The following is a 26,076-nucleotide window of genomic DNA, read 5'->3' as shown; positions in this document are numbered from 1 at the left end:
ACATGCCTGGATTTCTGGCTCAATCCCCCAATTGGGGGTGTGCAGGAGAAGGCCTATTGATGTTCCAATCTCACATAGATTTTTCTCTCTCTCCCTCTCATACAGGTCAAAGTGAGCAGACCCCCCAAAAAAAGGACTGGCTGGTTTTTTATTGTAAAAAGAAGCAATGAAGTTAAGTAGCACAAATACTTCTCACTTAGCTATAAGCAACATATTGGTAAAAGTGGGTTTCAATGCCCATTCAAGCACTTACCAGTGTGGTCTTCAGCAAGTCACTTATCCTCTCCAAATCTGTTTCCTCATCTGCAAAATGGGAATAACAATATCTACTTTGCAGAGTTGCTATATTAGAAATAATTTAAGTAAAATAGCACTGCAACTGGCATGTAGAACTGCAATGATAGCTATTATATTATTACCATAAAGGTTGATAGCATGGAAGGATATTATACACCCTCTGCACTTATACCAGTAATCCAACTTTATTGAGCATTAGAATCATCTATTATATTTGTTGAAAACTGTAGATACCCAGAGTCCACCCTCCATGAGGTACAGGAACAATGCTGAAAAAAATTGGGTTTTTTTAATATTATATTAGATTCTGATGTATTTTCATGCTGTTGTAAAACTCTGCAGCATTCTAAGATACAAAAGTCATAAAAGTAATTGAACCACGTAAATTACTTAGCATATAGAACAAAAACTACTTTACAATAATGACATTTAACAGTTTATTTTGAAGGTCATTTTAAAAACAAAGTTAAAGACAATCTGAGAAAAAATTGCACATAATACACTCTTTAAATAAGTATGGTGATTAAATCAAAATAAGGGAAATATGTTTTCTTCTGCAACTCCAAGAACAAGTTGTTGTCCTGAAGGTTCTTATACTTCCAAAAAGGGGTGGGGGGAAATCATGGCAATTAAAGCTGCCTCTTAATCATGTAAATCTATAGTAGAAACCAAATTTTTCTGTTCTTCCCAATCAGTTTCGATCTTCAAACTGTGCCTTGTTTTTTAAAAGATATGATGCTAGAAATTCAATGGGATTTGGTGGTCTGTAAAGGAAAAGAAATCCAAAATTTAGAAATTTGTATTCTAGATGTGTTCATTTAAATAAATTGTTCCATAATAAAAATACATATTTTAAATTTTAGCTTTCTTTTTACACTCAAAGCCATTTGTAGTAAATACAGGGTGTCCCCCAAAAAATGTATACATACTTTTTTCTGATAGCTCAATTGATGTTTCTTCCTTTTCTGGTTTAACCCATTGGAATTAATAATTACATTTTGGGGGGACATCCTGTATAGTAAATGAGACAGGTAAGCAGGTTAGCCAACAATGTAGTTTAAAGAAATTGAAATTTTTGTATGGCTGAAATCTGCTTATGAACTCAATTCTAAAACACAAGTTTGGAAAATGTACTAACAATGGGATGATAATTATCCCAGGGGAATAATGACTTGAGGGACCACAAGGGAGACTTCTGGAGTGCCAGCAGTGTTCCATTTCTTGATCTGAATGCAGGTTATAAAACTATGCTTAGTGTCAGAAAATTCAGCAAACAGTACACCTATGATATTCTTAATTTTCTGTGAATATTATCCTTCAATAAGAATACAGCCCTGGCTGGTTTGGCTCAGTGGATAGAGGGTTGGCCTGCGGACTAAAAGGTCCCAGGTTCGATTCCAGCCAAGGGCACCATGCTGGGGTTGTGGGCTCGATCCCCAGTAGGGGGCGTGCAGGAGGCAGCCAATCAGTGATTCTCTCTCATCATTGATGTTTCTATCTCTCTCTCCCTCTCCCTTCCTCTCTGAAATCAATAAAGAAATATATATTAAAAAAAAAAAAAAAGAATACAAAAACTACAAAGGAAAATGGCTGTAGCATCACCAAGACAGGTAGATGAACTCTAAGTGATTAATCAAAGGAAGTAGTATTCATTTGAACAAGTTTTGTTTTGTTTCTTTTTAAAAAGTCATTTCTATTTTTCTTAAAATAATTTAAATCAATAATAGTTCTAATACTGCCACCATACAACACACCTGAAAAGTTAAACATATTTTAAAGTTTAGGGGTATTACTTCATATTTATCACTTTTATATAAATAATTCTTACTGAGAAAACAAGTCCAAAGATGAAAATGGGGGAAACACCTATTTAAACCCTACTAGGAAAAGGCATACTGAGAATATTTAATAATGATCTCAAAATATTCCGTTAGCACTTTAAACTATCTTTTAACTAGCTAGACATAGACAACATTTTTCAAGATTAATTTGATAAATCAATTTGCTAGACTTGTTAAAAATTGTATTTACTAATAGCATATAACTTAGGACTGCTTTAATTTTTTTCTTCTAGCTCGTAAATATTTAGAATTTCTAATTATTTTTTAGACAAAGGAAAAAATAAAAGATGTCCATACTTCAACTGTCAGTAGAGAGCAAAAGATAAATCCTATTTGCCCTCGCCAGTTTTGCTCAGTGGATAGAGCATCAGCCTGTGGACTGAAGGGTCCCAGGCTCGAATCTGGTCAAGGGCACATGCCTGGGTTTCAGGCTCGATCCCCAGTGGGGGACATGCAGGAGGCAGCTGATCAATGACTCTCTCTCATCATTGATGTCTCTATCTCTCTCTCCCTCTCCCTTCCTCTCTGAAATCAATAAAAATATATTTTTAAAAGATGTTTTAAAAAATAAATCATATTTTATAAATTTAACAATCTAAAGCAAATATTTAATGTTTACCATATAATTTATATAAACATGCCCAGCTGGAGTAGCTCAGTGGTTGAGCATCAACCCATGAACCAGGAGGTCACGGTTCAATTCCCAGTCAAGCAGGAGTGTGCATGAGGCAGATGATCAGTAAGTTTCGCTCATCTTTTTTTTTCTTTTCAATATATTGTTATTGATTTCAGAGAGGAAGGGAAGGGGAGAGAGAGAAAGAGATAGAAACATCAATGATGAGCTCTCTTGATAAGAAAACATCAAGTTCCTTATCAAATTATATCAGTTTGCTAGTATTCATTTTGGTGGTTGTTGTTGTGAATGGTCACCCAAGGATATTTTTTCCATTGATTTTTAGAGAGTGTGGAAGGGGAGGGGGAGAGACAGAGAGAGAAACATCAATGTGAGACCAGCTAGGGCTATTATTCATTATTATTCTTTGAGTAAAACATAATCTGCACCAAATAAATGATGACTAATATAACCTACAAAAAGTATTTTTATGGGATTTGCTTACATAAAAATAATTTAGGTAGAATTACTGGGGTAAAACCTATACAATAAAAAGAGAAAAATTATAATCTTGTTAATAAAGAAATTAAAACAATTTTGCAAGCCCTGGCCAGGTAGCTCAGCTGGTTAGAATATCGTCCTGATACACCAAGGTTGCTGGTTTGATCCCCAGTCAGGGTACATACAAGAATCAACCAATGAATACATAAGTGGAACAACAAATCAATGTCTATCTTTCTTTCTTTCTTCCTATCTTCCTTCCTTCCTTCCTTCCTTCCTTCCTTCCTTCCTTCCTTTCTTTCTTTCTTTCTCTTTCTCTCTCTCTCTCTCTCTCTCTCTCTCTCTCTCTCTCCCCCCCCCTCTCACTTCCTCTCCCTCTCTAAAATCAGTTTTTAAAAATTGGCAAAAAATGTTTATAATACTCATACTGTTGAGGCTATGATAATAGTGAAAGAATTTTAAGAATAAACTTTTGGCCCGAACAGGTTTGGCTCAGTGGATAGAGCGTCGGCCTGCGGACTGAAACGTCCCAGGTTCGATTCAGTCAAGGGCATGTACCTTGGTTGCAGGTTCATCCCAAGTAGGAGGTGTGCAGGAGGCAGCTGATCAATGTTTCTCTCTCATCGATGTTTCTAACTCTCTCTCCCTCTCCCTTCCTTTCTGTAAAAAATCAATAAAATATATTTTTTAAAAAAAGAATAAACTTTTGGTCCTAGCCAGTTTTGCTCAGTGAGTAGAGCATCAGGCCACAGACTAAAGGATCCCAGGTTCAATTTCAGTCAAGGGCACATAACTCAGTTGCAGGCTCAATCCCTGGCCCTGGTTGGGGCACATGTGGGAGGCAACCAATTAATGTGTCTATCTCACATCAATGTTTCTCTCTCTCTGTCTCTCCCCTCCCTTCCACTCTCCCTAAAAAAAAAATCAATAGAAAAATATCCTCTGGTAAAGATTAACCAAAAAAAATAAATTTTGGACATAAATATGATACTAAGTATCAAACACCATAAAAAAAATTATATCCTTTGAACTAGCAAACCAACTCTTGGGAATTTAGCATGTGAAAGTAATTACATAAAAACAAAAGAGGCATGAAAACAGATAAACTGCCTGGTGATCTACAATAACAAAGGAAATTGAACTTAAATTTTCAACAATGAGAAAATTAATTGTACTATTTAATTGCACTAAGTTAATTGTACTATTATAATTTAAATTATAATCATGAAGTCTATGAAGAGATATGGAAAAAACTTTGTTATAATATTAAATAAAAAGGAGATATAAAACTGCATGTATACCATGATTACAAGTCTTTGTAAATATGCATATGATCAAAGACTTGTAGAAAAAACTTGAAGTGTCTGAACTGAGATTATGGCTGACTTTTAAAATGTTTTTAATATGCCTAAGTTCTTTTAATAGGAAAAAAATTATACATAACTAATGATATTTCAGTTAGAAAAGTCGTTCTCTGGTAACTCCTTCTGCAGACACTATTATCTTACCTTTCTTTTGCAAGCACAGCAAGTCCCTGTAATAAGATAGGCACAACTGTCTGATCCAGGTAGGCACGAGTTGGCAAAGACTGTAGATCCACTTTCTGTTTTGATGACTTTTCTGCATTAATCTTCTCATTTTCTACTATCCTCTAGTGAATCCAAAAAATATGCATAGTATTACAAATACTCAGATTATTGTGAGTGCTAAACAAAAAATAATGGAAACATGACGCTAATAGAAAAGGCAAGCCATTGACTAAAAACTGGTATTGAACTGCAAATCTCTTTGCCAAAATAAAATCAGACCCATCTCTAAATTTCATTCAAGTGTCTTCTGAGAGCACCATAATATCTCTTTCTTTTAATGTCAGATCTCCAGATCCTACCTCTTTGTCACTTTCCTCTGCCTTTTTAGAAGTAAATACAAGTCCTCCTTTTTTCATGAGAGTACCTTCATACAGTGTGCTTCAAAAAATCTGGACATGAAACTAAGTAGCACTGAGTCACAGTGAGAAAGCTAGTACTATTTCAATTCTTTCATCACAGATAATATCAAGGACAAAGTTTCATTTTGGTGCTAATATGTCTTTAACACTTCTGTAACACTTGCTTAACTCTGTTCACACAGAGAGTAGGCTTCAGACTCAGAGCCTTACACTGGCAACAAAATGCAGCTAAAATTTATTACCACTATCCAATGAGAATGCTTTTCCATTTTTTTTTTTATGTATCTATGATTTTTTAAAGTGAATAAAGAAAAAAAGTAAGTAAAAAATAACAATTTAAAAAAACGGAAAAAGAATACTATGGAAAAGATGATTGTGATATTCAAATGATGTTTAGGAAACAATGAGTTACTTTCTACTCTTAAGAACCCCCAGCCAAAACCGGTTTGGCTCAGTGGCTAGAGCATCGGCCTGCGGACTGAAAGGTCCCGGGTTCGATTCCGGTCAAGGGCATGTACCTTGGTTGCGGGCACATCCTCAGTGGGAGGTGTGCAGGAGGCAGCTGATCGATGTTTCTCTCTCATCGATGTTTCTAGCTCTCTATCCCTCTCCCTTCCTCTCTGTGAAATATCAATAAAATATATTAAAAAAAAAAAACCAAATCTGGGGCCTTTCACATAGATTCATCTGACATCCAGAGCATCAAAAACTACTTTACAGCCCTAGCTGGTTTGGCTCAGTGGATAGAGCGTTGGCCTGCAGACAGAAGGGTCTCGGGTTCGATTCTGGTCAAGGGCAGATGCCTGGGTTGCTGACTCCATCCCCAATAGAGGGCGTGCAGGAGGCAGCTGATCAATGATTCTCTCTCATCACTGATGTTTCTATCTCTCTCCCTTCCTCTGAAATCAATAAAAATATATTTTAAAAAATACTACTCTAGTGAAAAATTTTCCATTCTTTTGAAAAATTACTGTTTTAGAAATTTAGAAATAAGTGGCTATCTAAAATACAAAACACTATTAAGAGCACTTCCATTTAAATGAACTTTTGCTCCAAACATACTCAAAGTGAATATAAATGAATCAACAACAACAAAAAAAAACACTTTTCTATATTTAATATTTTTAGATTTAATTTTATTTTGTAAAAAGTGAGAAAAAACTTTAATCGCATATCTACATAATATATACATTGTTTCCAAAGATAGTTCCCACAAATTTGTAAGGCAGCTATTCTAATTTTGCTTATGATTTTTCAATGTAATTTTAGGACTTAATAAGAAATTTTCCTATACCTAGTAAAAGAGCTATTTATTTGTCCATAGATTACTTAGTGCCTGTCAGTAAATTCCAACAGATAATACCTATATACGACAAAAATTAGTCAGTTACATGATATCCCAAGGCCTTCAGTAAGAAATAGCAATGCCTAACCAATTCCTATCAATACTATAATAAACTCCTTAACCAAGTCCTCTCTCATTTGTTTCATTCAAATATTTACTGAATTTTCACTATGTGCCAAATTGCTATGCTTAACTTTAGTTAAGATAAAGTCCTGATCCGATCTAAAAAAACCAAAAACAACTGTATCTCCAAACTACTATAAAACATAAATAATAAACTGCTAACAGTTTAGAATAGTGATAGAAAAAAAGGAAAAAAATAAGGTGAGCTTATGATTGCCCCAACTTACTGCTTCCTGCCTGGAGAACTTATAAGATGCAATACAGAAAATCAAAGGGAATCAAAGCAGAACCCACAGTCGCCCTGGGTTGAGAAGAGAGTTGAAAATCCAGGGAGACAAAGCCATCTCGAATTCACATGGGGAGGAGAAAGTGGCACAGGAAAACACCTCAGAGACTGCCACCCAGTCTCCTGGGGAGTGCCTATCCATGCATGGGTGTGAGGCCAAGGAGCACTCACACAGGCCAGGAGCACTTCATGTTTCTGTGACCTAGACTGGCAAAACCTCGTAACAGAGAAGCACTGGGTAGAATATAAAAGAAGAAGAAATGAAGCCTAAACTAAAGGCTGGTCTGGTCCTACTTAGGGAAGAGCAAACCTCAAAAAGATCAAATTGTTCCCAAGTAACCATGTCCTAGGACAAAGCTCAAGAATCTTTGAAGGTATAAAAAGATAACCAGGACTCAATAAGGTAAAATTCATAATGCTCAGCTTCCAATAAAAAATTGCCAGGCGGGCTCAAACTATGGTACCAGGAGGTGACGGTTGGATTCCTGGTCCCAGTCAGGGCACATGCTCAGGTTGCAGGCTCAATCCCTGGTCAGAGGACATGCAAGAAGCAGCCGATAGATGTTTTTCTTTCTCTCTTTCTCTCTTTCTCTTTCTCTCTCTCTCTCTCTCTCTCTCTCTTCCTCTCTCTCTAAAATCAATAAATATGTCCTCAGATGAGAATAAAAAGAAATTGTAAGGCAGCAAAGAAGCAGGAAAATATTACCCATAATGAGGAGAAAAATCAACTCACAGAAACCCAGAAATGATACAAATGATAAAATAGGCAATGCCATTAAACAAGTTATTATAAGATAATCTTTCCATGTGCTCAAGAGTAGCAGGGGTCCTCAAACTACGGCCCGCGGGCCACATGCGGCCCGCCGAGGACATTTATCCGGCCCGCCGGGTGCCGCTGCCTGTCCTGCTTAGCAGCCGACTCGTCCCGGGCCCACAGTGCGCATAGGAATTTGTTCATAGTTTTTTTTTTAAACTATAGTCCGGCCCTCCAACGGTCTGAGGGACAGTGAACTGGCTGGCCCCCTGTTTAAAAAGTTTGAGGACCCCTGGTAGAGGAAAGCACAAGTTAAACAAAATACTTGAAAATAATTTGAATATAGCTGAAATTGTTTTAAAATTTCATGAAAATTAAATGTACAGATCCAAAAAACTCAGTAAATCCTAAGCACAAGAAACAAAAATTTAAGAAGAAAAAAAATTTTTAAAGTACACCAAAATACAACATAATCAAATTATTTTAAACCTGTTAATAAAATTTTAAAAGCCCCAAGAAAAAAGGCATTAAGTATGAAGGGGCAAAGATAGGAATGATAGCAGACTTCTTGTCAGAAACAATATCAGCCAAACGACAGTGGAATAAATCTACTCCCAGCAAAGATATCTCAAAAAATGAAGGCAAAGTAAATGACATTTTCACACATGCAGAAACTTAAAGCATTCCTTACCAGCAGACCTGAATTACAAGAAATGTTAAAGTAAACACTTCAGGTGGAAGAAAAATGATAACAGACAGAAGTCTGGATCTACACAAAAGAATGAAGAGCTGCCCGAATGGTATGGTTCAGAGGTTGAGCTTCAATCTCTGAACCAGGAGGTCACAGTTCATCCCGGTTAGATTGGGGGCTCAATCCCCAGTGGGGGAATTCCTGGGGGGCGGAATCCATGGTTCTCTCATCATTGATGTTTCTATGTCTCTCTCCCTCTCCTGTTCTCTCTGAAATCAATACAAATATATATTTTTTTAAAAGAATGAAGAGCCCAGAAATGGTAAATGTGCAGGTAAACGTGAAATACTCCTTTTTCTTACTGCTTAAATCTCTTTAAAGATCATTGAATTTTTAAAGAAAAAATACAAATAATGAAGTGTAGAATTTATAACATATGTAGAAGTAAAATACGTAATAGCAATAGTACAAAGGCCAGGAAAGAGTAAATGAAAGACTGCTGTTGTAAAATTCTTAAACTATAAATGAAAATATATATTACCACTTGAAGGTAAATTGTGGTAAGTTAAACTTGCATACTATAAACCCTAAAGCCAACATCTAAAAATAATTATAACAAACCAATAAAAAGAAAACCATAAGAGAAAAAGCAGCAGGAGCAGCTGTAGAATTGTGGTTTCCAGACTTTCATATATTGCAAACAATTAGAAATAAACTAATACAATAAATGAAGAAACTAACATAGGGTTAATTCCTTTTTGCCAAGTAAAAAAAAATTACTAACAAAAAAAAATTACTAACAAATAAACAATTATTTTACTATCACCATTAATTCAAAAAAAGAACAAGCAGTTTAAAATTATAGAAGCAGGAAGACCAATCACCAAATAATGTATCATCATTAAACACCCACTCCACTTTTTTTTTCTTCTCATTTTATCATGGAAATTGGACTGAGGGTTTGGGAAAAAGTATGTTGTTATCAATGCTCTACAGCAGCATGGCTCCAGCATCATATACAAGCACCACCAAGAAAAGACCACTGATGCCTTAAAAAGGTCTCTTAAATAACCAGAAAACAAAGTGGTGTGAAGTATCTTCACCTGATTTAGCAGAAGTTCAACTAAAAACTCATTAGAAAGAAAAGATTCTCTATCAGTATTGATATCAAAGCAATAAAATTGCCTAGCAATTTTATAGGAACAGAGTAGTCATTCCACATGCCAGCAAACTCTAAGAGTTGGTCAAGATCAGCAACACAATTTAATTGTACTTTTAAAATGTCAACCTGCCTAGGTTTAACACACAGCTCTCCACTTACCTCTTGGAAACCTTTAACTAAAGTTACTCAACTTCTGGGTCTTATAGGGCTGAAGATACATGCCAATTATTTAGGGTGTGCCTGACACATAGTATAAGGGCCAAAGAAATATTAGCAACTGTTACAATTATTATTCTCCTCAGAAATGCTTCTGCCCTCATTTATCCAAACTTAATCACCAGTAATGTCTTTCCTTTCGTAGTAAAAGGTACACATCTCCTAAGCCTCTGTTTTCCTAACCAATTCCACCCAGTTCCTAGTAATTCATTTGTTCCAGCACTTACTTATTCATTTACAAAGTAACTTCTACTTTTAGACAATAACCTCTTAGGACTTATATAAAAAACTCTATAAAAGTTACCTTCTTTTCCATGTTTTTTTTTTTTTTTCCCACATGTACTCTCTGAATTCAGACTTAACCATGTAAGGCAAAAACAGTATCTACTGTGTATATTATAGTTTCCAATGGCACCTGCCTACTGAACTCTGCAAAGAAATCAACATGTATTAAATGCTGACTACACCAACACAATCCTGCTACAAAGACAATGGGTTTCTTAATTTTAATGTGCCGTTTTTCCAAAGCAATATCCCGATAGATAGCGAAACGATTCTAAGTCTCCACTAGCAATGTATGCATGTTTCTTTATATTACTTTCACAAGTTCAACCTCTTGACTAAAAATTAATTTGTACGTCTGTATACCACGAAATGTTAGTACCGCTAATAAAACAAGCTACCCATAATGTGATAGTATTTGCTTCATGATGACAAAGTTTCCCTTGTGCAAAGCAACCTAGTAAAAACAGATCCCGAGGGTTTTTTCCAGCTCTTAAGAGACGTACAGAAACGGCATAGGAACTGGGCGAGTTACCTCGACGTTATCTGTGAGACCGTACTCGGAGTGAGGATTTTCTGCAACCTAGAAAACAAAACACAGGTCAGAGACCTCAGCCACCCTTTCTCGCTGCACACCGCCACCATGAACCCAGGGCCTCCGGGTACCTGCGTCTGTCCCTCCAGCATCTGCTCTGGCTCCATGGCGGACCCTGCGAGTCACAGTCCCCGGATACCAGTCCTGAAAAACAAGAGCAAGCATGAGTTACCCAGGAGATCTCAACGCGGAGACGCCAGGATGGAGTCCAGACAAGCCCCCGACCCCGCCCCTCACCCCCACCTGGGCGCGGGATCACCCCGAGAGGTAGCGGAGCAGGGTGAGGCAGTCCACGACCGGGCGCCCGCATCAGGTCCGGAAGCTCCATGATCCCAAGATCCTACAAGGAGTGGTGAAAGGGGGAAAGGGAGCTGATTACCCGCGCCCGAGCCGTCGGTTCCTAAGAGCTGCAGCGCGCCGCCAACTCCCCGCACAAACCGTTTCGGCCGTAAGTGACGGTTGTCGCACAACTAGCGCGCTTGCGCAGAACTCCCCAGCGGGCCTGGGGCCAGGAAGCTGCCTGACCGCTCCCGAGCTTGCCTTGCTCTCCGTGGGTCGCAGGGTATCCTAGGCAAGGTCTGGCCTCCAGGGCGCAAGCAGCCCGGCCGTGGCGAGCACCACCCCACCTGCAGACTCACCAACCAGCCCCGCGGGCAGGGGTTCGGCCCGGCCAGCCCTCGGTGCTGCCTGAAAGCTTCTGCCCGAGCTTTTCCTCGCGGAACCGAAACCAGTTGCTGGGTGGTTCCTAGGAAATCTCAGACCCAAGCTCAACAGTCTGCGAAAGAATGTCAGCGTTTTTTACTCTAAAGCCAAACGAAGCAGCCGTGTAGTAAGCTTTTATTCGAGTCCTTAAGTCTATGAATATGCCGTGTTAATGCTACCTTACGTTTGTATCAAGATTAGCAATGTGCATCTTTAAATATGTACTGTCTAGAGAGCAATATATTAAAAGAATGACAACATTTAACTCTTATTTTGACTTGTATCAAACTGTTCTGGACTCTTATCTGCTTCTATTATGTACTTCTATTATGGTATTTACCTCACTCTGCCTTATATTTTCTTCAAACACAATTAGACTGTGAGCTCTTCAGAGGCAAAGATCTTATTCATCTTTGTATCCGTTTCTTTGTTATATTTGACAAATACACTTTCAAAAGGAGTGAATATAAACGGAAAGCAAGCACTGGTACCAAAGTTCTACTCTAAGACTTCCAGTTTTTCTTGGAGTCTTAAGAAGATAGTAATTAGAAATTCTAGAACTAGAATTCTAGAATCTAGAATCAAAGAAAATCTGTGCTTGACCTCCTTTTTACATACTTGGTGCAAATTCCATTTATAAAACGTTAACCTACTAGGCAGTACCTATTTAGGAAAAATACAATATGTGTAGTAGAGAAACATTGATTTGGGAATAAATATTAAAACCTGGTTCCTTCACTTTTTGCCATGTGAAATTAAGCAAATAGTTTAGCTCTTCTGAACTCGTATTTGAATAATAAACAGTTCCCTACACTGATACAAACTTTCCCTAAATGATGAGTGGCTAACTATGCCTAAACTGTTTCTGCAAATAATATGATTTATGTCAAGCACCTGAATATTCCTTCTAGGAGTCTGGAATTTTGGTATGTCTTAGGCAGAGGTTGCCTACACGATCAACCGCAACAAAAACCCAAGCACTGAGTTTCTGATGAGTGCCCCTGGTTGACAACATTTCACATGTATTGTCAGAACTTATTGCTGGAGGAATTAAGTGTGTCCTGTGTGAGTCCAATGAGAGAAGACTCAGAAGCTGGTGTTTTATTTCCTCCAGATTTTGCCCCATGTGCTTTTTCCCTTGGCTGATTTTGCTTTATATCTTTTTGCTGTAATAAATCAAGCTGTGAGTATGACTATATTCTGAATCCTGTAAGTCCTCCTAGCAAGTCAAACCTGGAGGTGATCTTGGGGATCTTAAACTCTCATTTTTAAGATATATAAAAATTACAGTGCCTACCCTCATAAATTTGTATTCTTGTTCAGCAAAGATCAGACATATAAGTGATACATATAAATGACAATAGTAGATAATGATTGATTAAAGGTTAAGATGGTGTGGCTTCTATGAACCAGGAGGTCGCAGTTCGATTCCTGGTCAGGGCATGTGCCCTGGTTGTGGGCTTGATCCCAAGTGTGGGATGTGCAGGAGGTACCCAGTCAATGATGCTCTCTCATCATTGATGTTTCTATCTCTCCCTCTCCCTTCCTCTCTGAAGTCAATAACAAATATATTTAAAAAATAAAAATAAATAATTTTTTTTAAATAAATAATTTTTAAAAGGTTAAGAGGAATGCTGAAGCATAAATTCTGGAGTTCAGATGAGATTGAGAAAAATGTAAATAGGTATCTTTGGAGTGGTGTTGAACAAAAAATAAATATTTAAGCAAAGCTAAGAGGGTCAGGGTGGACATAACATAGACTGACACATTAATGAAGACAAATGGAGAAACTCAGGCTTCCTTACCAGAATATAGGAATTGAGCTTATCCAACAAGATGTGGAGGAGAGCCCTAAACCGGTTTGGCTCAGTGGATAGAGCGTTGGCCTGCGGTCTGAAGGGTTCTGGGTTGGATTCCAGTGAGGGCATGTACCTTGGTTGCAGACACATCCCCAGTAGGGGGGGTGCAGGAGGCAGCTGATGGATGTTTCTCTTTGATGTTTCTAACTCTCTATCCCTATCCCTTCCTCTCTGTAAAAAAAAAAAAAAAAAAAAAATATATATATATATATATGTTTTTTTAAAAAAAGATGTGGAGGAGGGTCTCAAGGATAAAGAAAATTTTCTGAATCTGCTGCAGCTGATAGAAACCATGCTTGAAAACAGACAACTCCTTTTATGTTTCCAATATTCATCGTGCTAACAATTCCCATTACTCTGCTTTTCGTGTGCACTAGAGTAATCATGCCTATCCTAAATATAGAACTGTAAAATTATATTTATATTTCCACGTACTTTGTTTAGAGTGTACACCCTCTGATCATCTAAATTGCCGTTTTAGGATATTCATTTATAATTCTGTATCAACTGACTCTGCTTATGCTTCCACAGAATCGTAACTTTAAAAATCAAGTTGAGCAGGTTAAGTAACAATTTCTACTCTTACACCTACTACTGTTTCAAAACTATGAGCTCATTCATACTTTCACCAGTAACAAATCCTCTGTAATTAGAGAATTTCAAACTAGTGTCTGTTTTGTTTGTTTGTTTGTTTTTAAATTTTGAGCCAATAGCAATTAAGCAATAGATTCACATAAAAATCAGAATTCTGGTTTCTCTTGAAATGTTTTAAAAATCTGGCAACACACTTTAAGAAGGGAGCACCACTAGGCTGCACACCTGAAACTAATGCAAATAATGTTGAATGTAAACTAATTGAAAAATTAAATTTTTAAAAATCTGGTAACAGGAGACCACACATTCCTGAAAGGCAAAAATCAGATGGAGCTGAGTAACAGCTGTCCCATCTAATACAGAAATGCTACTCTTTCAGCTTCATCATTCCCATCATATATGATTTTTGAATTTCACACCCATACATGGAACTCATATGCTATGTGTGACCACTGTTGCTGGTTCCTATTTGAGTTTTTTGCCACTGCAATAGACTATAAACTTGATCTTATTCCCTCTTATAATCCTGGCACCTTACTCATTGCCAGTCGTGTTGTCTATGCATAATACCTATTTGTTGAACAAGTGAATCAATAATATGCACCACAATGTGGACTCAATACAGGGAAATAATTGTCCACAGTTGTGTTTTTGCTTATTAACAGATACAGGATAATAGTCGCCTAATCGTTACTCCTCCCATCCCTTGCCTTCAACTCTGTCTTTTAATTTGTTTTTCTTTCAAGTTTTCTGCCTTTTTTTCAGGATCAGTCATCTCCTCTGTTTGGTTCTAGGTTTGCCATTTTATTTTACTCTTCTTTTAATTTAAAAGAGGTCTTTTATATCTACTTCAAATAATCCAGAATCTTTGAAGCTGAAGGTTTAAAGGGTGCCTTAGGAGAGAAGTAGAACTAAAATATCCAAAAAACTATTTGGTCTTAGTCACTTTGTAATTAGATTAATGGATTAAAGTGATAAAGTGACTTAATGTCCTGAATTAGTTAGCACAGTGCTCTGCTCCTCCTTTTTGTCCTGGTGAAACTGGCCCAGATTCCGCTCAAGATTAAGCGTTCTCCAAGTTCTCACCATCTGAAAACGGGGAGGCTGTCAAACTGTAGGTTAAATGGCTGAGAAGGTTAGCATCTTCTGTCCAGGCAGATTGTAAGGCCAGAGTAAAATCCAGGCACTGTTTTCCTTGAGACAAATTTAGGAAGATGTAAATTAAGAAAATGGGTTTGACTGGGATGCAATTCCAAGAGGCAGAAAATGTGGACTGAAATTACTCAAAATCAAGATCCCAGTAGAGTCTGAATTCTGGAATGGCTTTGTAGTTGTAAGAGACAAAACCAAAATTTATTGAGCCCTCTTATGTTATAGGTATTATGCTGGAGGTTTTAGATGTATTCTTTCATTTTGTAATCTAATTTTTATTCCACCCATTTCACAAAGGAGTTAACTAGTTAAAGAACCTGTTCCATATCACGCACCTAATAAGTGACAGGGCCCGAATACCAAGCCCAGTCTTTCTGACTCTTTATTTATTTTTTATTTACCTATTTAATTTAAATATATTTTTATTGATTTCAAAGAGATAGAAACATCAGTGATGAGAGAGAATCACTGATTGGCTGCCTCCTACACACCCCTACGGGGGATCGAGCCCGCAACAGAGGCATGTGCCCTTGACCAGAATCGAACCGGGGACCCTTCAGTCCAGAGGCCAATGCTCTATCCACTGAGCCAAACCAGCTAAGGCCTCTTTTTAAAAAAAAAAAAAAATGTTTTTATTTAATGAACAACATAAACTGATGAACAGAAACAGATCCAGAGAGAGAGAAGCATCGATCAGACCTTCAAACCTCAGAGGGAAGGTAGGGGAGGTTGGGGGTAAGGGGGAGAGATCAACCAAAGGACTTGTATGCATGCATATGGGCCTAACCAATGGACACAGACACCAGGGGTGAGGTCATGAGTGGGGGGGGGGGGGGCTATGGGGGGGTAAGGACACATATGTAATACCTTAATAAAGAAAAAAAAATACATGTTTTTATTGATATAAGAGAGAGGAAGGGAGAGGGAGAGAGAGAAACATCAATGATGACAGAGAATCACTGATTGGTTGCCTCCTGCATGCCCCCCACTGGGGATCAAGCCCATAACCCAGGCATATTCCCTGACTGGGAATTGAACCATGACCTCCTGGTTCATGGCTCAATGCTCAACCATTGTGCCACACTGGCTGGGCAGTCTTTCTGACTCTAATCCATACTTTTACCATACAAAAAAAAATGGCCAAGGTACAGAGAAGCAGTCAATATTAAGCACAACTAGCAGAGTTAGCAAATGGGAAACCAGAGGCTGGAAACTCAACACCCGTATGACCAGGAATGAAAAATAACTCATCCTGCCCTAACCGGTTTGGCTCAGTGGATAGAGCGTTGGCCTGCGGACTGAAGGGTCCCGGGTTCAGTTTTGGTCAAGGGCATATCCCCAGTGGGGGGTGTGCAGGAGGCGGCTGATCGATGTTTCTCTCTCGTCGATGTTTCTAACTATCTCTCTCCCTTCCTCTCTGTAAAAAAATCAATAAAATATATATATATATATTTTAATATATTTTATTGATTTTTTTACGGAGAGGAAGGGAGAGGGATAGAGAGTCAGAAACATCGACGAGAGAGAAACATCGATCAGCCGCCCCCTGCACACCCCCCACTGGGGATGCGCCCACAACCAAGGTACATGCCCTTGACCGGAATCAAACCTGGGACCCTTCAGTCCCCAGGCCGACGCTCTATCCACTAAGCCAAACCTGTTTTGGCAATAAAATATATTTTTAAAAAAGAAAAATAACTCATCCTTCAGGGACTAAAAATATATTATTTGTCATAATTAATAAGATATAAACAGATTACATAAAATTGTTTTTCTCTGGAAGCCTAGATTTTTCTCTTAAGACCCTGAAGTAGTGTGTGTCATTAACTAATATGTTATGTTGAGCAGTAACAGACTTTTAGAGCCTCAAATTCCTTCCCAATAAATTAAATAAAAAGGGAAAAAATAAGATTGTGTCTCCTGGAGATCGTAAGGGAAGGATTAATCAAGAAGATTAATACCCGTTTGAGTTGATACGATTGGCCAGAGAAGAGTGGGTCTCTTTTCCTCTCTGGCTGCTTGAGGATCAACTTTTACTATGAATGACACAGTAACTATCCAGAACAGGAAGTCCATGACCAGCAGACTACTTCAGCGGAAACAAATGGTCATTGATGTCCTTCACCCCGGGAAGGCAATAGTACCCAAGACAGAAATTCCAGGAAAAACTAGCCAAAATGTGTAACTACACCAGTTACCATCTTTGTGTTTGGATTCAGAACCCATGGTGGTGCCCAGCTGGCATGGCTCCGTGGTTGAGTGTTGATCTATGAACCAGGTGATCACAGCTTGATTCCTATTCAGGGCACAGGCTCCATCCCCAATGTGGGGTGTGCAGGAGGCAGCCAGTCAATGGGACTCTCTCATCATTGATGTTTCTCTTTCTCTCTCTCTCCCTCTCCCTTCTTCTCTGAAATCAATAAAAAAATATTGAGAGATAGAGGAACAGAAATAGAGAAATAGATTGAATAGCTTATTGGCTAGATTACATCATCAAGTGACCAGTTTAGGAACCTGGCATCTCTGGGGCTCTCAGTGAGATGAACTGATAGACCAGCTCTTACTTAGTTCCTACCTTCTCTTCTTGTGTGTCTCCATCCAAGATTCCTAGGAGAGTATCATTGATTGACCAAGCATTTCCATCTCTGTGATCTGGGAGGTGGGGTTCTGTGCTTGCAGTTCATTAGAATACAGGCAGCAGAGGTGAGTAGGTGGATCCCCAAAGGAGGGTTCGGAGAGTAGATTAAAAGGGGGGGAGGGGAAGGGGTAACTGTGGATTACTCAGTCAACTATGGGACAATTACTGTGCAAAATTTAAGAATTCCCTTAACTCAGATAAATTAATTCTTCATCTAAACACGTATTAATTTAGTTAAACCTCTGGAATCGTTGACTTCATCCATTGAGCTAGCATTTTCGTTTTGGTCTCTACAATTGTTTCCCTTTCAGGTAATTCCCAGATTGGTACCCACTGCTTCTGAGATGGAACTCAGATTAACCTTCCTTTGAGACAATACTGAAAGAAATAATTAAAACGATAACACTCCGAGATACAAGCCCTGCGAGCAGGCAGAACGACCTCAAACCTCAGCGGTTCTTTTCTGTGAATTGGGGAACAAGGCCGCCAGCTAAGGAGCTCCCAGGCGCAGTGAAGTCGGCCGAGCGTCGGCCCTTGACGACGACATAGAACCGAACTGCACATTGGGAACTGTAGTTCCACGGAGAAGGGGCCGAACGAAGAACGCCGCACACGCGCACTAGGAGCTCTGGGCAACAAAGACGGCGGCGTGCGCGCGCGCGCCGAAGAAAGAGACGGGAGGGCGTGCACGCGCAGCCGCGGCTCTGAGCTACTAGAGGCGGCCGAGAGGACAGAGAGAGGGAGGGGCAGGAGCCACCGACCTCAGGAAGCGGAGAAGGGGTTGTGCTCTCGGCCGCACGCAGAGAAAGGGGCGGGGCCGGCGGGCGGTGCGCGAAGGTGCCGAGCTCCCGGGACCGGCCGGCGCGCGGGGCTCTGTGGCCCTCGCCGTCCCAGTGGCCGCTGCCGTCATTTGGTCGCCGTCGGTGTGCGGGAGGCGGGTTATGGCGGCGGCGGCAGTGGGAGTTGTGGATGAATTCTCCGGGTGGACGAGGGAAGAAGAAAGGCTCCGGCGGCCCCAGCAGCCCGGTGCCTCCCAGGCCTCCGCCCCCCTGCCCGGCCCCCGCCCGGCCCGCCCCCAGGCCGGCCCCTCCGCCGGAGTCGCCGCATAAGCGGAACCTGTACTACTTCTCCTACCCGCTCTTCGTAGGCTTCGCGCTGCTGCGTTTAGTCGCCTTCCACCTGGGGCTCCTCTTCGCGTGGCTCTGCCAGCGCTTCTCTCGCGCCCTCATGGCCGCCAAGAGGAGCTCCCCGACCGCGCCGGCATCCGCCTCACCCCCGCTGCCGGTGCCGGGCGCGGAGGCCGAGCTCGTCCGAGCCTTCCACAAACAGGCCTTCGAGTACATCTCTGTCGCCCTGCGCATCGACGAGGACGAGAAAGGTAACTGGAGGGCCGGGGGAGGGGACGGCGGCGCCAGGGAGAAAGCCTTGGGGTAGCCGAGGGAGGGCTACACCTGCGACCCTTTCCTGCGGGAGCAGGCGGTGCACCCCTAGAATTGATCCTCCCCACGAGACTGCTTCCCCGCAGTGAGACCTTCATCCTCTGCGATTCTCAGAACCTCTCTCTTTTCGGGGCACCCTAGTTGTCGACTCTGTTTCAGACACCAGCCTTTTCTTACACTTCTCATGACCCAAGTCCCTATTGGACATCCAGACGTGCTGGTGACAGGTGACAGTTGTCCTAGAGTGACCACACGGATCCTTTCTAGCACTGCAAACAGTGTGTGGCTTCCTCTGAGCCAGGTTTCCAAAAGGTTTTGATATCGAAGAAGCTGTGACTTGTTAAAAGGCTTTTAATGAAAGCAGAGTACTGTAGTACTGGGGGAGGGGGGAAGAGAACAAATAATGACTTAATTTTGAAAGGAGCAGCTGCATATGATTACAGCTGAATTTGCATTTTGTAAAGTTTAATGACAGTCACTTTATCAATGTAATGACTACTAAGTATTTTTAAGTAAAGTTCTATTTTAGCATACAACTTTTGCCCCTGGTTAATTTAATGTTATCTAAATCAGTATTCCAAGGTAGCTCTAAGTTTCTACATTGAAATGTTAAACGAGTGAGTAGGATAACTTATACATAACACTTTACAATAAAACGTAAAGATTTTAAGATAATGCACGTTAGTCTTTCTATGTACCAGGTACTGTGCTCTCAGTTTTGCATGGGTCATCTATTTAATTCTCTCAATTACCCTGTGAGGTGAAGGTGCTGTTAGTGTCATCATTTCACAGATGAACAGAGGCTCAAACCTCAGTGATTCCAAACCTTTGCTAATTGGTAAAGTAAATTTTTTTATGGAAAACGATAAATAAATGCTGAGATCTTTTCCCTCTAACTACCAAAGAACACTTTTCCACCACACCTCCGTTAAGTACTCACTTGCATTGTCCTTTTTAAAAAATATATATATTTTTTTTTTTATTGATTTCAGAGAGGAAGGGAAAGGGAAAGAGATAGAAACATCAATGGTGAGAGAGAATCATCTATCGACTGCCCCCTAGACGCCCCTCACTGGGGATCCAGCCTTGCAACCTATGACCTCCTGGTTCATTGGTTGACACTGAACCACTGAGCCACACCAGGGAGCTGTCCTTTTATTTTTATATATAACAATCTGCACTTCATTTGTAGTCTGTCTCTCCACTACCAACTCCAGAAACTGTTGTAGAATTTCTGTTTTGTTGGAACCTATTTTTTTTGTGGGGTCTGAGAGTGAGAAGTAGGTTATAAGGATAAAAACATATTCAAGGTTTTGGACAGAGCGAAGGTTGAGAGTTCAAGAAAGGCGAGACATTTAAGAAAAGAATGCCAGCTATTTGTGGAAGGAAGTGTTTTTGTTAACTGCTTCATTCTTTACCACCTCTTAGGAACATCCAAGGATCTCTTGGGGAGGATGAAGAAGGGTACCATCAATCCTTCCTAGAGAAGCACTGTTTTATTGTAGTAGCCTATTCTTACAGAGTCCTCTGAAGTTTACTAATTTAGGTCAAATATATTATAGAATAGAGGAAATATGTTTAAGGGTAGGTTAGTTGTTGTGTTTAGGAGGAGAATGCCAGAAAATACAAGGAAATTTTAGCTTAACGCTGAGTTATGGGAGTTGGAGGTAGGAAAAGAGGAGAGGTCGAGGAAAACCTAAGTGTGAAAAAAAGGAACCTGGACTTTTAGATTTAAAGAGAAATCAGTTCTGTGTGAGGGATAAGTGACAGAAGTAGAATTCAGACCTTGGGTTTCAGGCTGGTGACTTATCTTTGAGTATTATATATATACCTATATCTATTATATTTAAATAATTTTAAATAGTTTTTTAAGTATAAATAGGTTCAGCAATCTATGTACCCCATATTTTACCTTTTTTCTACTGACAATGTTTCTCTGTTCAAAGGTTTTTGCTTTATTTATGCTTTAGTTTCTGAAGAGGACATCAGAATGGTCTATGATAACTCCTTAGTTTGAATTCTACAACCGATGCATCATAGGCTAAAATAAATTAGTTAAAACTGAAACAAACTAGTTATATATTCATTTTCCTTTAAAAATGAAGTAAAACTGAGTTTATATTGTCATTATTTTTTCTATCTGAAGTTTTTCCTTTGCATATGGGAAGTTGTTGTATTTGAGCCATAATCCAGTAGTTGTAAGAGTTCACATTTCAAGTCTATTTGCCTCTCAGCCATCCTAGACAGAACAAAACTTAATTCCAAGAGAATTTCATTCTCCCTCTTTCCCACTGCATTAAAATATATATGAACAAATAGAAATGAATTTGATATGCAGTCTTTTTTTTTATTTTTAGTCCTCACTGGAGGATCTTTCCATTGGTTTTTTAGAGAGAGGGAAAGATAGAGAAATATCCATGTGAGAGAAACACATCGATTGGTTGCCTCCTGCACAAACCCAGGACCCTTCAGTCCACAGGCCAATGCTCTATCCACTGAGCCAAACCAGCTAGTGCAATATGCAGTCTTTAAAGGTTTTCTAACTCTGGTAAACCATTAAGGGGCTTTTAATGTCATGCCCTGCCATTCCCCTTAGCAATTTGACTTAGTTTCTAAATGTACTGTTTTTTTTAAATTGTTGAACATCTTTGGAAAACTGACAACCTTTGGACTATCAAAACCTTTGGAAAACTGATATCTATACATGGAGAAACTGAAATTTAAAGAGTAGCCCTAGCTGGTTTGGCTTAGTGCATAGAGCATTGGCCTGTGGACTAAAGGGTCCCAGGTTCGATTCCGGTCAAAGGAGCATGCCTGGGTTGCAGGCTCGATCCCCAGTAGGGGGTGTGCGGGAGGCAGCCGATCAGTGATTCTCATCATTGATGTTTCTCTCTCTCTCTCCCTCTCCCTTCTCTAAAATCAATAAAAAAATATTTTTTAAAAAAAGAGTAAACCCACCATAGCAGAACCAAGAACAGAGTTTAGTTGAACAGATTCATAATTTTATACGTTTTGTTTTATACTAAGCAGGTTCTGTTTTACTAGTATAATGCTAACTAGAGGCCTGGTGCACAAAATTTGTGCATGGATAGGGTCCCTAGGCCTGGCCGGTTATCAGGGCCAATCGGGGCCTTCCAGCTGGCGGCTGGGGTCTTCCGGCTGCCGGCCAAGGCCTTCCTTCCCCGGCTGCTGGCCGGGGCCTTCCTTCATTCCGCGCTGCCCCCTGGTGGTCTGCGCTATCCCCTGGTGGTCAGTGTACATCTTAGTGAGTGATCAAACTCCTGGTCAAACTCCCGAGGGAACACTACATATTAGCCTTTTAAAAAATATATATATTGATTTTTTTACAGAGAGAAAGGGAGAGGGATAGAGAGTTAGAAACATTGATGAGAGAGAAACATCTATCAGCTGCCTCCTACACACCCCCTACTGGGGATGTGCCCACAACGAAGGTACATGCCCTTGACCGGAATTGAACCTGGGACCCTTGAGTCTGCAGGCTGACACTCTATCCACTGAGCCAAACCGGTTAGGGCTAGCTTTTTATATATATAGATATAGATACAGATGTAGAGATAGGTATAGGACCCCTTGGATACTTGGGAGAAAAGAGGAAGTTGTAACAGTGGTTCTTTTGGATTAACCAGAACATGATCTAACATGTTTCACATGGCTCCTGCAGGTAGACTAGCCTGAGATTTCCTGGATAATACAGTGCTGCAGGTTGTCTAGGTGTGGTTCGAATATGTAGGACTTGACAGTAAGGTTGTATCAAAGAGAGAGCTCCAGTTTCTCAGGATGTTGTGGGGCTGAAGAATCTAACATCAAGGACAGAAATTGTTTAACTAAAATATTTTTCTAATTATTCCTAGTCAGTTTGTATTAAAATAACAGGTTTTTTACTTTTGGCAGGAACCACCATCTTCCAGTTAATTCACCAAAATGACTAACACAAAGGGAAAGAGGAGAGGCACCCGTTATATGTTCTCTAGGAGTTTTAGAAAACATGGAGTTGTTCCTTTGGCCACATACTAGGTGTACCAGTTAATAATGCGGATTTTTTTCAATAGATGGAGTTACACATATATTGATATATATGCGATTTGATATGTATGCTATTTTGTTGTATTGACAGCAAGCCTCAAAACTTCCTATGTCAAATTTGCTGAAGGTGTTAACATCATAGCTATTTTTACGCTTAAAAATGTCGAATTTCATGCCAAAAAATAAGCATTGCGGGAGTTTTAATTCATTATTTTGAAGAAAAGTGCTGCTGAAAGTTATCATATACTTCGGGAAGCTTATGGTGAACATGCTCCATCTCAAGATACTTGTAACCGCTGGTTTAAACGCTTTAAAAGTGATGATTTCTATGTGAAAGACAAAGAACGTCCAGGTCAACTGAAAAAGTTTGAAGACCAACAATTACAAGCATTATTGGATGAAGATGGGTGTCAAACTCAAAAACAACTTGCAGAAAAATTAAACGTTGCTCAGCAAACAATTTCCGATGGTTTACAAACAATGGGAAAGATTTTAAAGGAAGGAAAATGGGTGCTACATCAACTGAATGAAAGAGAAATGGAAAACTGAAAAGTAATCAGTAAAATGTTGCTTCAACGGCACAAAAGGAAGTCTTTTTTTAATCAAATTGTGACTGGCGATGAAAAGTGGATTTATGCCCTAGCCGGTTTGGCTCAGTGGATAGAGCGTCGGCCTGGGGACTGAAGGGTCCCAGGTTCGATTCTAGTCAAGGGCATGTACCTTGGTTGCGGGCACATCCCCAGTAGGGGGCGTGCAGGAGGCAGCTGATCGATGCTTCTCTCTCATTGATGTTTCCATCTCTCTATCCCTCTCCCTTCCTCTCTGTAAAAAATCAATAAAATATATTAAAAATAAAAAAAAATAAAAGTGGATTTATTTTGAGACTCACAAATGCACAAAATCTGGGTTGATCCAGGTCAAGCATCAACATTGACTGCAAGGCCAATCGCTTCGGAAAGAAGACAATGCTCTGCTTTTGGTGTGATCAGGAAGGTGTGGTGTATTATGAGCTTCTAAAAACAGGTGAAACCATGAATACTGATCGCTACCGACAACAAATAATCAATTTGAACCATGCTTTGATCGTAAATGACCAGAATGTGCCAGAAGACACAGCAAAGTAATTTTGCTTCATGATAATGCACCATCGCACACTTCGAAACCAGTTAAAGACACGTTAAAAGATCTTGCCTTGCCCTAACCCAGTGGTCGGCAAACTCATTAGTCAACAGAGCCAAATATCAACAGTACGACGATTGAAATTTCTTTTGAGAGCCAAATTTTTTAAACTTCTTCTAACGCCACTTCTTCAAAATAGACTCGCCCAGGCAGTGGTATTTTGTGGAAGAGCCACACTCAAGGGGCCAAAGAGCCGCATGTGGCTCACGAGCCACAGTTTGCTGACCACTGCCCTAACCGGTTTGGCTCAGTGGATAGAGCAGGGGTGGGCAAACTTTTTGACTCGAGGGCCACAATGGGTTCTTAAACTGGACCGGAGGGCCGGAACAAAAGCATGGATGGAGTGTTTGTGTGAACTAATATAAATTCAGAGTAAAGGAGCAGAGGGGAGAGCAAGAGAACCCTCCGCTCTTTCGGCTCCGCGGGCCTGATAGAACAGCTGAACGGGCCGGATCCAGCCCGCAGGCCATAGTTTGCCCACGGCTGGGATAGAGCGTCAGCCTGCAGACTCAAGGGTCTCAGGTTCGATTCCGGTCGAGGGCATGTACCTTGGTTTCGGGCACATACCCAGTGGAGAGTGTGCAGGAAGCAGCTGATTGATGTTTCTCTCTCATTGATGTTTCTAACTCTATCCCTCTCCCTTCCTCCTTGTAAAAAAACAATAAAATATATTTAAAAAATAAAAAAAGATCTTGCCTGGGAAGTATTAACCCACCCGCTGTATTCACCAGTCCTTGCTCCTTCAGGTTACCATTGGTTCCGATCAATGTCATACGCACTTTCTGAGCAGCACTTCAAAATGTACGAAGAAGTGGAAAATTGGGTCTCTGAATGGTTTGCCTCAAAAAAAGAAAAATTCTATTGGGACGGTATCCACAAATTACCGGAAAGATGGGGAAATGTGTAGCTAGTGATGGACATTACTTTGAATAAAGCACTTTTGATGTTTCTCTTGAAATTATCGTGTTTTCTTTGATTACAAAATCCGCCATTATTAACCGGTACACCTAGTACATGCACATCTACAAGACGGGTGATATTGTGGACATCAAGGGAATGGGCACTGTTCAAAAAGGAATGCCCCAGGAATGTTACCATGGTAAAACTGAAAGAGTCTAATGTCACCCAGCATGCAGTTGGCATTATTGTGAACAAGCAAGTTGAGGGCAAGATTCTTGCCAAGAGAATTTTACATATTGAGCATATTAAACACTCTAAGAGTCGAGATAGCTTCCTGAAACATGTGAAGGAAAATGATCAGAAAAAGAAGGAAGCCAAAGAGAAAGGTACCTGGGTTCAACTGAAGCGTCAGCCTGCTCCACCCAGAGAAGCACACTTTGTGAGAACCAATGGAAAGGAGCCTGAGCTGCTAGATCCCATTCCCTATGAAGTCATGGCATGATAACGGAAAAAAGGAAAGACTTCTGTGCTGATAAAAAAATATTTCTCTTGCTCTAGCTGTTTTGGCTCAGTGGATAGAGCGTTGGCCTGCAGACTGAAGGGTCCCAGTCTCGTCAAAGGCACATGCCCGGGTTGCAGGCTCATCCCCAGTGGGGGATTTGCAGGAGGCAGCCGATCAGTGATTCTCTCATCATTGATGTTTCTATCTCTCTCTCCCTCTTCCTTCCTCTCCGAAATCAATAAAAAAAATTTTCAATGTTTCTCTTAATTGAGTGGAAGTGTGGCATCCCTTCCCCCAATGAATAATTAAAGAAAACTTTGTGTCCAAAAAAATATATGTATATATACTAGTATATGTCAGACTTTATAAAAAATAAATTTCCAGCCCAGCAGGTGGCTCAGTTGGTTGAGCAT

General features: G+C 40.0%; 2 protein-coding genes and 1 pseudogene across 11 annotated transcripts in view; 2 read left to right on the top strand and 1 right to left on the bottom strand.

Moving 5' to 3' along the window:
• Window positions 1–720: 720 nt before the first annotated feature.
• On the bottom strand, window positions 721–19,141 carry DPY30 (dpy-30 histone methyltransferase complex regulatory subunit). 8 transcript variants are annotated; one of them, XM_080686622.1, is made up of 7 exons: window positions 18,048–18,159; window positions 17,537–17,628; window positions 10,898–10,994; window positions 10,726–10,798; window positions 10,595–10,642; window positions 4,761–4,903; window positions 721–1,061 (listed from the first exon to the last, which is right to left on the bottom strand). In XM_080686622.1, the coding sequence occupies exons 4-7, from the start codon at window positions 10,759–10,761 to the stop codon at window positions 989–991; spliced, it is 300 nt and encodes a 99-aa protein (XP_080542748.1). In that variant the 5' UTR covers window positions 10,762–10,798; window positions 10,898–10,994; window positions 17,537–17,628; window positions 18,048–18,159; the 3' UTR covers window positions 721–988. The 8 variants fall into 8 exon arrangements, with proteins under 8 accessions (XP_080542748.1, XP_080542749.1, XP_080542747.1 ...); XM_080686623.1 differs by having other exon boundaries at window positions 17,537–17,568; XM_080686621.1 differs by having other exon boundaries at window positions 17,537–18,149.
• The window catches only part of SPAST (spastin), a 51,818-nt gene continuing 44,005 nt past the window's right edge, over window positions 18,264–26,076 (top strand). For both annotated transcript variants that reach the window (XM_080686619.1, XM_080686618.1), the window contains exon 1: window positions 18,264–18,977. In XM_080686619.1, coding sequence (XP_080542745.1) covers window positions 18,569–18,977 — 409 coding nt within the window. In that variant the 5' untranslated portion in view covers window positions 18,264–18,568. The remainder of the gene's footprint in view (window positions 18,978–26,076) is intronic.
• Window positions 22,981–25,663, top strand: LOC308256508 (large ribosomal subunit protein eL21-like; annotated as a pseudogene). Its single transcript has 2 exons — window positions 22,981–23,067; window positions 25,273–25,663. The product of its transcript is annotated as a large ribosomal subunit protein eL21-like (transcript).

This window comes from Plecotus auritus (genome assembly GCF_963455305.1).
Source record: "Plecotus auritus genome assembly, chromosome: 8".
NCBI lineage: Eukaryota > Metazoa > Chordata > Mammalia > Chiroptera > Vespertilionidae > Plecotus > Plecotus auritus.
This window is presented reverse-complemented; position numbering and strand designations above follow the sequence as displayed.

Coding starts and splice junctions, on each gene's coding strand:
- DPY30 (XM_080686626.1), bottom strand. CDS start 10,761: ATGGAGCCAGAGCAGATGCTGGAGGGACAGACGCAG. Junction 10,643..10,725: donor TGCTGGAGGGACAGACGCAG/GTACCCGGAGGC, acceptor TTTGTTTTCTAG/GTTGCAGAAAATCCTCACTC. Junction 1,062..4,760: donor GCTGTGCTTGCAAAAGAAAG/GTAAGATAATAG, acceptor TTTCCTTTACAG/ACCACCAAATCCCATTGAAT.